Source organism: Podarcis bocagei (assembly GCF_964188305.1).
Source record: "Podarcis bocagei genome assembly, chromosome: 5".
NCBI classification, from domain to species: Eukaryota; Metazoa; Chordata; class Lepidosauria; order Squamata; family Lacertidae; genus Podarcis; species Podarcis bocagei.
Genome location: NC_138129.1, coordinates 61,195,204 through 61,208,390, shown reverse-complemented (window position 1 = coordinate 61,208,390; position 13,187 = coordinate 61,195,204). Strand labels below are relative to the sequence as shown.

At 39.6% G+C, this 13,187-nt stretch overlaps 1 protein-coding gene across 6 annotated transcripts in view; it reads left to right on the top strand.

Annotated features, from left to right (window-relative positions):
- The window catches only part of DAB1 (DAB adaptor protein 1), a 656,563-nt gene that overhangs the window by 579,244 nt on the left and 64,132 nt on the right, over positions 1 to 13,187 (top strand). For all 6 annotated transcript variants that reach the window (XM_081196886.1, XM_081196887.1, XM_081196888.1 and 3 more), the window contains 2 exons: positions 271 to 410; positions 4,864 to 4,962. In XM_081196886.1, the coding sequence (XP_081053012.1) occupies positions 271 to 410; positions 4,864 to 4,962 (239 nt within the window). The remainder of the gene's footprint in view (positions 1 to 270; positions 411 to 4,863; positions 4,963 to 13,187) is intronic.

Here is a 13,187-nt window from a genome sequence, read left to right as displayed (position 1 = left end):
TGGCTTTGAAAGTTGACTTGACTGGTATGCACTAAAATAATATTTAAAAATTCAATTCATTCCAGTTAAGGAGTAGAAATGCACACTACCAACACACACACACACACACACGGTTGCAGTCTGAATAAAAATGGTTCAAAAACTTGGACTTTGATAAAACATATAGACAACAAAACAGATTAACACATCTAACTGGCCTGTAGACCTTTAGCTTTTCTACTGCTTTCATAAAATTACATGCATTTCAAAACTGCACCTCTCTCTTTTCAGGTCAGGATCGCAGCGAAGCCACTTTAATAAAAAGGTTTAAAGGCGACGGTGTTCGATACAAAGCAAAACTCATTGGGATAGACGAAGTTTCTGCGGCACGAGGCGACAAGTTATGTCAAGATTCCATGATGAAATTAAAGGTGTTGTGAAACTCTCCCCCCCTCCCCAAAAATGTTATTGATCAAAGTATTACTTATTTGGACTGAGCCATTTTTATGTGAAAAGGGGATTTGAGGAGTCAAAGAGCTACCTGAAACATCACTTCCAACAATGTTCTTGCACCGATTCCCTGGTGTTTGGAGCCCTGATAGACTGCTTCATTGTCAAATTTTTTAAAGCCCTTCTTCCTATTAAAAGTCATGACATGGCCAATCAGATTTAGTCACATGGCTGTATCAATGCAAAGAAATGGAGGAAAATCTGCTTTGCTTGCCCTCAGTGACATCATCACATTGACTGTGGTGATAATGGCACGGGGAAGACCAAGCACATTTTAAAGGGGAGGGAAATACGTGAAGAGATTTTGGATTCAAAGATCCATGCCTTTTGGAGGTCATTTCTTATTTTAGATCAGGGATGGGAAACCCCTAGCCTTCCTAATGTTGCTGGACTGCAGTTCTCACCATCCCAGGCTGTTTGTCATGTTGGCTGGGATTGACAGGAGTTGGAGTCCCAGAACATCTGGAGGGCCACGGGTTCTCCTGTTTTAGATGGTGCAGAAGCAAATGTTCCCAGTAAACTTATATGTATTCGCAACAAAATCTCTGATCCGAGAAACAACATTGTCCATGCAAATGGGGTAAGGATAAGGGACATAAAACGAAGCAACATAAACGTGCAGTGGAATATGATGTACGTATTTATAGTTTATATGTTGACATTTACTACACACACATCTTGTGCTGCTACAATATTTTTGTCCGATTCTTTTAAAAAAGAAGAAGTTGGAAAGGGATTTTAAGTACTTGGTAATTAAGGAAGAACCCAATTTGAAAGGCTGGCTCTTTTTGTGTCTAAGCAGCATGTACCATGGCACATGCATAAGATTAAACTGTTTGTAGTTTCTTTCTCATTCATTCCTTGGTTCCATCTGCCAACAAGTGGTTTGGGAGCTTCTGGCTGTTAACAAGGCTAGGCTGGCCCTTTTGTCTCCATCCCAGAGGGTCTCAATTTCCATCTCTCTTCCAAAATGTTTGATTCCTGTTAGCATAATTGAGAGACTTGCCTGTGTAATGTTGAGAGGTTACTAGAACCAAAAGAAACAGGTGGTGTCACAAATTCAGACTGCTGTTTGCTCCTGCTCTATTGGTTTTTACCATGTACTGGGATGATTTTATTTATTTCTTTTTAAATATTCATGTCCTTCTGCTGAAAATTTACCTGCAGCATATTAATTTGTTTCTACTAAAGGCATCCTTATTTAATGGCCTACATGAAGGGCATAGAACCTGGCCACTTGCATTTGGACTCTGGGACAAGTCACCATTTGTGCTAGATTCCTTCCATAAGCTTGCATCATTTGATAGGGATGCCCTCTTGTATCAACGGGGCTATGACACTGCCCTTGAATCCCCAAAGCAAAGGCTTTGGGACATTTCACATAGCGACCTGCGATCTCGATCTCAAGTAATTTGTGGCCTGGTAGCAGCAGGAATCCGATATGGGTACGACTTTCAGATACCTTCATATCTTAGGAACCTGTCTGTACCAACCTATCGGTGTTTATTTACCAAAGCCAGACTAAATGTATTTCCATTGGAAGTGCTAAATGGTAGACTGATAGGCATCCCTTATCAGAATAGGCTTTGTTTATGTTCTCAGGACGTTGATTGCATGAAACATATTTTATTGCATTGTGGACAGTACGAGCAAGCAAGGGACCAACTGATCAAACACCTACTGGCAAATCTGCTGAGAAAATCTGAAGCCTCCCATATTAAATATCTTTTGGTTGTCAGATCTAATGATATTACACTGGCCGTGGCAAAGTTTCTCTTGGAAGTTAAAAGAAACAAGGATCATAATGCTTGAGACAAAACAAAATGATCGCCTCAGTTCCTTTCTCTTTTGTAGTTGGCTGTCTTAATCATATTTTGTTCTGAAATTTTTGATGGGTCTTTGGACCACAATAAAGATTTAAATTTAAAATTCATAGAGATGCAGTGAATGTTAACTTGTGTGTACAGAACAGTTCAAAAACATGGGTAGTGGTTGCATATTATTATAGGAATATTTGTGATGTCTCACGATAAATCTCCAGAAAGCAAAAATCACTGCCCCAACAAAAAATAAACTAGCATTGTCATGTTATAATAATTTGGAATGCAAAATTTCTGTACTCAGTGGGTGAAAAATGAACACCATACTTTAGCTGCAGTTCATTTATTTTCAGCACTGTGTTCTTGTTATAAAAAAAGTGTGCCTGGACATTCTGTTGTTGTGTCCATAACCTAGGTTTAAGGCACCATTTGGCTCCTAGCTTTCATATCTTGGTCTCTAACGCTGATCGGAGAGTATACATTACTCTTGTTGCCTTGAGCTTGAAAAGAACACAGGACTGATTGAATGTCTCAGGGTAGTTAGCACAACTGAATGGATGTGCAAAGAGCCTGATTAAGGGTTGTGTGCTGGAGAGCTGCTCTCAGTTCTGGGATTAGTAATTTGTAAGCACCACATACCAGAGTCTGAAAATATTACTGCTGTGAATAGACACTAGAAATATTGATGAATTTTTTTTAAGTGTGCATCCAAATATCATGCTTTTGTCAGTTTCACATTACAAAACATTACTGAAAGTAGATACTCCAAATATATATTCGTTTCCATGGCACCAAGTACAATATATGTAGAAAATACAGCTTCCACCTCTAGAATATCCATGCAAGGACTTCTAAGTAGTAAATCTAATTTATTAAACAGAAACAAACAATAATGACATATAGAATGACTATATGTGGAAGCAAAGCATCGTAATAGTATTAGTAAATTTTGTACTCGATATCTGCAGTTCCTTTCCTTTTATTTTCTCCAAGTTTCTACCTATTCTTATCTCAGTTTAATGCCTCTTCTTCTTCCTTCCTTCACTCACCTTAGATATCCTAGTTTCTGAGACTTCTTCCCAGTCGCCACCCTGCCACACACAACCACTCATCACACCACACTAGCTCATCAGTGGTGTCACAAGTTTGACTGTTGCAAGAACAGTGTTATACAATTAAGCATAATGCTCCACCATAACTAGATACCATAAAAGGGGATCTGTAACATTTCAAATTTGATAGATGCTGAAGTAGGGCATTAAGACTAATGGATTGTATGCATACAGCAGATTAGGTGGGGATACTTTCTAAACTGTACTGCCCAAGATTAGAGATTGTGATGCCACATGCTTGAATGTGTCCTCAAGAGAAAAAATAAATCCATCTGTATGGAAAACTAGCATGTCTGCAAGAAAGCTGGGCTACAATCTTTCTCCTGGATACCTTTTTCATATATGTTTTTGTTCATTTACACAAGGTAGCGTTAAAGCATGTTATTTCCCCCATGTTTAGCCCAAAGTTGTACAGTCTGATGATGTTTTTTTGCCACAAATGAGACCTGCAACAAATGCTTGCAGAAGTTACTGTTCTCTATTCAGGATTCCATCTGCTACTGCCATGTTGTTTCTCAGAGATCCCATTTTGGCTACAATCCTGTTCATACTCAGTACCAGAAATCGCTATTGGAAAGAGTATTGATGATACTATTTACACTAGCTTTAAAAATAATGAATTGGAACAGAAGTTATACAGCTGCTTCTAGCAACAGTGTTATATTCTAAATAATAAATGCATTTCCTAATGTGGCAAAGAGAAAGACTGTGGGTGTGGTTTGTCTAAGGTGTTCTAATTAATGCATCAAAAATAAAACACCATATTTTGGCTTTTTGTATGATCAGTCAGAGGCCTTATTTGTTGAGGAAAAAGTGGACTAGTCCTCTGGTTGTTCTGCTTCTGTGATTATATAATTCTTTATGAATCTAGATATTAAAAAGAAAAAGAAAGCTAATATTTGTGTAAAGGCGGGGGGGGGGGATAGGAACTCAAATCAGAAAAGAAAGAGGCAAAGAATGTGGACACTAAGAATTTTCAACCTACTTCCCAAAATGGAAATTTCATCAGTTTCACCTACCTAGAAATAAAACATTCCTACTGTGTTCCAAGGCAGCAGAAAAAGAAGAGGGAAATTATCAGTACAGTAAGATTTTGATTGTGGCAAAACTACATGGTTTCAGATGAAAAATGAATAACACAGTTCATAGCAGGAGGGTGTTTTGAAAATTGATATGTAAAGTGGATCTGCCTATAGAAGCCAGTGTCCAACACAGTCCTCAGTACATTTATACAGAAGTCAGTACCAATTAATTCAGTGGGCCTTACTTAATAACAAGTATCGATAAAAGAGAATATATTGTCCCAAACCAACGGAAAGTTGAAAGTGTTCAGTTCTTTAAGGAATAACACACTGCCACTGCTCACTAACGTCTGCAGACAATGGGCAGAGACAAAATGTCAAATTATTTTAAATCAGAACCATTCTGTTTTCTCCCAACAGGGAATTGTTGCTGCAACTCGTTCAAAAGGGGAACACAAGCAGAAAATATTTTTAACTATCTCATTTGGAGGAATCAAAATCTTTGATGAGAAGACAGGCGTAAGTAAAATAATAACACCAGACAACACAATTGAATCTCTTGGTACTTGTATCCTTGAAAGCTTCCTGTCGCTGGGCAGTAATTTTTGACCAATATAAAGTCACACAAAACAGATGAAATGCTTCATAAATTGCTTATTGTAGATCATGGATAGGCAAACTAAGGCCCGGGGGGGGGCGGATCTGGCCCAATCGCCTTCTAAATCCGGCCCACGGACGCTCCGGGAATCAGCGTGTTGTTACATGAGTAGAATGTGCCCTTTTATTTAAAATGTATCTCTGGGTTAATTGTGGGGCCTGCCTGGTGTTTTTACATGAGTAGACTGTGTGTTTTTATTTAAAATGCATCTCTGAGTTATTTATGGGGCATTCCCCCCTCCAAAAAAAATATAGTCCGGCCCCCACACAAAGTCTGAGTGGACTGCTCCCCTGCTAAAAAAGTTTTCTGACACCTGCTGCAGATCAAAGCAACAGCCTTCGATAACTAATGCATAGTTATTGTTTCGTTTGTTTGTTTGACACAGTAACTCAATGAAGCTACTTCTATGTCTGATATGATTTTATCCACATACCTTGAAGTTGTTAAAACTAGGGCCAGGGGCTTTTGTGATAGAATACATAAGGTGATGTAGGACATATTAAGGTCTCATTTCTGTCCATTTCCATGTGAAAGACAAACATTTGAACTGGTATTTTGTGTCAAACTACACATGATCTTAATTGCGGGGATGCAATTATCATGTGTATTATTGTTATTCAGATTGTGGCTGCAAGGAAGCCTAAACTGTCTCTGTCATAGGTGCCAACTCCCTGAGCCTTGGGTGTCTGAGCACCCACAAAATTCTTCATGAAGAGGCTGGTCACCCACAAATTTCAGTGCCAGGGCTCCAGGCACCCATGGTCGCGGGACCAAGCTGGCACTCCGGGTCTCTGTTATGGGGGAGGGGAGAGAGGAGGGTTTTGTGTCCATATGTAAAGTGCTGAAAGTATGTACCAAAAGGGTAGTGGCTGGTTGTTGTTGTTGTTGTTATATTAAAATCTCATAACACAGAGGCTAAAGAATGGCTTGAAATTATCTCATAGTCAAATCATTATATTTCCATCACTTAAACAATTTTATTTTGGATTAACAGGGGCTTAAGTCAAACATTAAAAATAAAATCAGAACACACTGAAAAACAGCTTTTATCTTAACTATAATTATCTTCACCGTGGCTTATGCCCTCTCTTGAATTTTAAAAAGGATCTCAATTAAATTTTTATATAAATTAACTATTTAGCATGATGCTAGAAATAAAACCAGACTGATGGCAGATAGAATTAGGTTTCCTAATTAATATTATGTTATTGGATAACCAAGATCATTAAACTTACAAGTAAATAATGCAGTGTCAATTATGAAGAGTTATTGGGATAGTACTGGGTACTATATATTCAAAGTATGATGCACTGTTTGATTATCTAAGCTTATAACCTTATGCAAGTGTTGCATTCTGCTTCCTGTAATTTACAAGTGATGCCAAGGAAGAGTTGCCAATGTTTCATGAACTTGTCCGCCAAGCTCATCCTTTCCAGTGTATCTGAAGTGGGATGTGAAATCTGTGAGGCATTATGGCAGTATCTGGGATTTACTAGGACATTTCCAAGTTACAGCAGTTCCTGTGTCCATAGGGAAATTGTATTCCCCAGACTTCTAGAATGAGAAAAAAATGAGTATGAGTCAGAGGAAGCATCCACAAAGATGCTAGCACCTGAAAAAGAGGATTTTTAGCTTCACTGGCCAGAATGATAATATAATTTCTAAAGCTATAAGAGAGTGAAGTCTGCTGTTGTCATTCCAGTAGTGGATAGTGTGACACAGTGTGACATTTCCAGTTGGTCACACTGCTGCTGCTGACCGGGAGGTAGAGGGGAAGTGGCAAAAGCACCAGCAGGATTAGTTCTGCTGGCGTGTTTGCACTGCACCACCATCTCTCCCACCCTGCTATATCACCCAGTAAGCAACAACAGTGTGACTGACCGGAGATCAGTGAGTTGTGGCACCACACACCATGCACTACAGGATATAGGCCTGCAACTGGTGTGCTCTCATTGTAGTTCTCACTTGAGAACCTGCTACTGTCGATGTCATAAAATGAGGAGAAATCCCAGTTACAGGCCCTTCTTCCTACAATCACTTTATTCTGCTGATTCTGACTTTTCCTCATCCTGCCAGATGTTCCACAGTGCACAATAAAGAAGAGAAAGTAGTTAATTAGCTGTGGTTGCTACAGTTGCAATATTCACATTGAGATTGGGCCATGGAAAGCAGTCTGAGGTGAGTCAGGAACTATGAGCCCCAAGACAGAACAGGGGTCAAGAACAGGGCCAAGGGGCAAGCCAAGAGTTCAAACCAAAGAGCAAGTGAATTCTTGAGGTCAAATTGGAAGCTGGCCCAAATAATAACTTAGGATTCAGGAAGACCTTGTTTCTCAAGCAAGGATCAGCTGGATAAAGGCTAGTTCTTCCTACTCCTTTCTGCCTAGAAGGATCCAGTGATCGGCCTTGGTGGTCAATCAGGAAGGTTCTTCACTGAGGATGTTGCCACCTGCAGTTCATTGATTCTCTACATGGGGCAACCACGCATGGATTTACAGCAGCTTCTGAATATTTAGCGTACTTCACATCTTAAAACAAATAATTTCATTGCTGGAACTGAAAATCATGGATAGTTGCTGCATCCCTGTGTGGACTATAATCCTCCTGTCCTCTGGCTCTGCCCCACTGCCCCAGTTTGGATAAGTTCATTGTCATGTCATCATTTGCCAAATTATTACTTATTTCACAAAATGCCCATGTCTGATTTCTCTCATTTGTCTGCGTTACTCATGCACATACGTCTGACCTAATTTAAAAGAGACAAATGTTGATTTTTGTGCGCTTTGTATCTTGTTGGCTAATATTGGATTTTAATTTATCACAATAAAAAAATCAATGTGTAGCCCTAAACCAGCAAATTCTCTAAAAATTGGCATTGGCAGGCCTGACTTTAGATGGATGGTTTTAAAGGAACTGCTCCATAATTAGAGCTTAAAATAATGTATTTGGGTTACTGTCAGAAATCTTGCCTGCGATTTTTTCCTTTGCATTTATAGCGTACTTTCATGTACTGCAAATGTAATATTCATGAAAAAATATACATTTTAATTAATATTTTATCTGTCTTTGTACTTGAAGTCTTGATGGGTGTGCTTGATGTACTTGCACTTTCTGATGGAAAGTGTCACTCAAGGCAAATACTGTCACTAAGAATTAGAACAATTGTTGGTGAGGTTTCACTCCACTTAACACTTTAATCCTCTAAAACACTGGAGAAAGAAAATATACTGTCCCTCTTACTAACGTGGGATGATTTAATTTTACTGTTTGTAATTCTTTTTGCTAATTGTGGAAGGAGGGCTGTGTTTTGAGGAGGGGGAAGTATGTCCAAAATGCATGCATGGATTTTTGGATTCCATCTTGTGAGGATGATTAGGGAGGCAGGAGAGGATATTTTAATTAATGATACCATTCCTAACTTGCGCTAGCAAGTTCCATATCCTAGCAGAGTTCCAAACACCCCCCTTTTAAAATTACACAGCGGTTAGCTTGTTGCTGGCTTGTCTGAGCCTCACAACTTAAGATTCCTGGTAAGCTCCCTTCTAATCCCTCCCTTAAAAAGAACAGACATGAGAATCTGATTAAATTTAATATAAAAGTAGTTTACTCACTAGTGATGTATGGAAGTGAGAGCTGGACCATAAAGAAGGCTGATCGCCGAAGAATTGATGCTTTTGAATTATGGTGCTAGAAGAGACTCTTGAGAGTCCCATGGACTGCAAGAAGATCAAACCTATCCATTCTGAAGGAAATCAGCCCTGAGTGCTCACTGGAAGGACGGACCCTGAAGCTGAGACTCCAATACTTTGGCCACCTCATGAGAAGAGAAGACTCCCTGGAAAAGACCTTGATGTTGGGAAAGATGGAGGGCACAAGGAGAAGGGAACAACAGAGGACAAGATGGTTGGATAGTGTTCTTGGAGCTACCAGCATGAGTTTGACCAAACTGCGGGAGGCAGTTGAAGACAGAAGTGCCTGGCGTGCTCTGGTCCATGGGGTCACGAAGAGTCGGACACAACTAAACGACTAAACAACAACAACAGTTTACTCACACATTCATTCAGGTTCACAGATAGATCCCTGAAGGCAGGCTTAGGTTACATAACTATATATCTACATCAGGCATAGGCAACCTCAGCCCTCCAGATGTTTTGGGACTACAACTCCCATGTTCCCTAGCTAACAGGACTAGTGGTCAGGGATGATGGGAATTGTAGTCCCAAAACATCTGGAGGGCCGAGGTTGCCTATGCCGGATCTACATGAACTGTCCCATAAGGTCCCAAGTGACCGCGACTGAGCAGTCACTTCTGTTAACACATAGGAAAACAAAAATGGAGAACACAGAAAGCAGAACATGGAGGCCATGTGCTCCTCTACCAACAACAGGCCACACCCACATCAAGTCACATGCAGTGGAAGTCTGTCCCAGCTCAGGAGGAAACAGGAAGTTTTCTCCTGAGTGGTACAAAAATATCCCCTAACATGTCCACTGTAGGAATGTTGTACTTGACTGCTATAAGTTTCACATCCCACACGTCTTAGATTTGTAATACCCTCCATACCCTTCCCAGCCCCATCACAGAGCAACTGACTGATGTTTGCAGCAAAGTGACTGCATGGAACAACAACAAAAAAAAGAATAGGGGGTGAAGCAGAACCAGACGATAACCACATCAAAACCAAGAACTTACGAAATAAATGGTGGATGGGTGGATAAGTCCCATGGTGGGCTCAAGGAGCGGGGCTTCCTTAAATAGTCTGTGAGTAGCCCAGTGACAGGGGAGTCTTCCCTCTGATCTTCCAGCAGCTCCTGGCTCCCCTGAGAGCCAACTACCTACAGTAGTACCTGTGGATACGATTGGGATCCGTTCCAGAACCCCGTTCGCATCCTGAAGCAAACGCAACCCGTGTCTGCGCATGTGTGGGTCACAATTTGCCGCTTCTGCGCATGCGCGTGGTGTCATTGCTTCCGGGTCACCGCAGAGCGCAACCCGAAAGCGCTCAACCTGAAGCAACTTCAACCCGAGGTATGACAGTATTTGACAGCTGTGGAGGACAGCACCATCTTTCTTACCTCAAGATTATTGAGTGAAAATATAGCTGTCTTAAAACCCCCCAAAATCATTAGTTTCTGATGCGTACAAGGACTTGCAATATACCACAAATTCTTCAGTATTTGTTTTTTTAGCAATCTCCCAGAAGTGGAACGGGTCAAATATGTGGGTACATTTAACTTATGAGGGTATGTCAAGCAGGGCAAAGTTTGGCCAATCAGGATAGAAGGTTTTTTTTAAAAAAACAAACATTTCCTTTCCTTATTATTCTGACATTTAAAGTGTGTAATATGTATATCCCAAGCAAATATGCCAAGTGCTATTTATTCTATTCGCTCACTTGCTGGCATAATTAGTCCTCTTGAGTCTCCTCAAAATGATATCGCTGAGATCGATATGCAGAATTTATAACTCGGGAACAGCCTATAGATTTTTGACATTTTCAGGATTATTTTAAGACTGTAAACCTGGTTCCTAATTTAATGGTTTTGTCATGTTTTGATATATACATATAAAGACATATTTTGAGGTTAAGAATACATATATTGAATATAAATAAAAATACCAGTAAAAATGTGGACTCCAGTAAAAATAAATAAATCAATAACATTAACGCTACAACCAGTATGGATGTATTAAAATATATATATTATATTTAATATATTAAAATATATTAAAATACATATATTGAATATAAATAAAAATACCAGTAAAAATGTGGACTCCAGTAAAAAAAATAAATCAAAAACATTAACGCTACAACCAGTATGGATGTATTAAAATATATATATTATATTTAATATATTAAAATATATTAAAATACATATATTGAATATAAATAAAAATACCAGTAAAAATGTGGACTCCAGTAAAAAAAATAAATCAAAAACATTAACGCTACAACCAGTATGGATGTATTAAAAAAAAAATGGCAACAAACTCCTACATGAGGACACAAGAGGCATAATGCTAACTTGGGCCAAAGTTCCATGTAGCCAATGCTCTGTGAAGCTTGCGAACATGGCATCCTGTTAATAATATAAAATATCGCCTGATGTTTTATATGATACTCTGCTGCAGCAAGAAGGAACAGATAGTTCCGTGACATCTCAGAAGCTGACAGATTTGTTATGAACAATCTCTCATGGACTGATTAAATTCTGTTGGGTGGCACAAGTTTTCTGTGATTTTCAAGAGGCTGCAATATGCCCCAATGATAGGTAGGTACCACGGAATAATGATTTCATAATATAGTGCCTCCAGTTAATTTATGCCTGTTCAAAGCATTCTGTCACACACTAGCATGATCAGGAAGCAGAACTCAGGATGACATTTTGCTGGTTGAAGTAGTGTTGATACTTTTTTTTGTTTTTTGGCTAGGACAGCATCCCCCAACTTGGTGCCCCCCCCAGATGTTTTAGTTAGCAAAAGCCTAGAAGTCTCCCAGAGTTGCTGGAGCAACCCAATCAGATGGGTGGGGTACAAATAATTTATTACTACTACTACTACTACTACTGCAGGAGTCCCATATCTGCAGTAGCCAGTTATATAGCGGTACCTCAGGTTACAGACGCTTCAGGTTACAGACGCTTCACGTTACAGACTCCACTAACCCAGAAATAGTACCTTGGGTTAAGAACTTTGCTTCAGGATGAGAACAGAAATCGTGCGCTGGCGGTGCGGCGGCGGCGGGAGGCCCCATTAGCTAAAGTGGAGCTCAGGTTAAGAACGGTTTCAGGTTAAGAACAGACCTCCAGAATGAATTGAGTTCTTAACCCGAGGTACCACTGTAATCCTTTAATTTTAATTTCATATTTTGCCATGTGTAAAAGGGCAATGCAAGGCAATACGCACATAGAAATAAGAGCAATAAACATGGTATATTAGTCATAATCCATTGATTAGATCTTTCAGTTGTGCACAGTCATAAAGTTTCTCTTAATGGCTGACCCAGTTTTGAAGCCAATGTTGCTGTTATGACCTAATTTCTGTTACAGCAAGTTTTTCATGTGATAAATTGACTTCTGAAACCGTCACAAGCTTTTCCACCAATTTAGCTGGCAGCAAATATCAAGATAATATAGCCATGCATTTTTAATGGTGAACATTTTGGTAGGATGGTAGCATCTTGCCTCAGGAGCAGTGGGACAGGGCCAACCACTGCATGCAGCACCTGCCAGCCTCACAAATTTGGCACCATATAAACCTGCACAAGTCAGATTTCAGGTGATTCTTGCTATGTTGCAGGATCAGCTTGGAGGGGAAAGCCCTAAGAACTGAGAAATGGATGCAAGATAGGGGGTGTCTGTTCTGGGGGGTGGGGAATCCCATGGATATATTTTTTTTCAAGATTCTTTGAAAATCTTCAGCATCTTAAACTGTCGGCACCTGCAGAATTCAGCTTTGCAATTTTTGTAAATATCAGTATGTTGAAATATACAGGCTGCCTTGCTACCCAAAAAATACCCTCAAAGCAGCCAACAATAAAAAAATCCTTAAATGTTATTTCATGTTATGCCTTACATTTTATTAAAGTTCTGAAGATATCTCTCATTTTCTTTCTTAGTGTGTTTGGACTGGAAGGTCAACAGCATTAAAATTGGGGGGGGGGGAGGAATGAAAATAATTTGTATTTTCATGGTTGTCAGACTAAAAGTATTGCTGATGGTATCTAGAGCAAGAAGAGGCTAGATGATTATTAAAGGATCCCACCCCCAATGTATGAAAAATTCTGAAGTGTAATGTAATAAATGCCCTCAGGAAACAGGGGTTTTTATAGGAAGAAAATATTGCCAGGAAAGAGGTACATGAATGAATGGAGTATGATGCAGGACATTTTTAACTGGCTTAACTTGGGTGTCTCAATCTGTTGAGGCCCAAAACTCATATAGGGTTAATATTTCTCAACTCGTGTACAACCATGAAAGTGTTTGCCTTAACTGCTAGGCATCTATTCTGTTCTCTACGGTTAATTCAAGGTGAGCTTTTTTTGCTGCCAGCGCTAGATTCGAATCAGGCTTTTAGAGTGAGC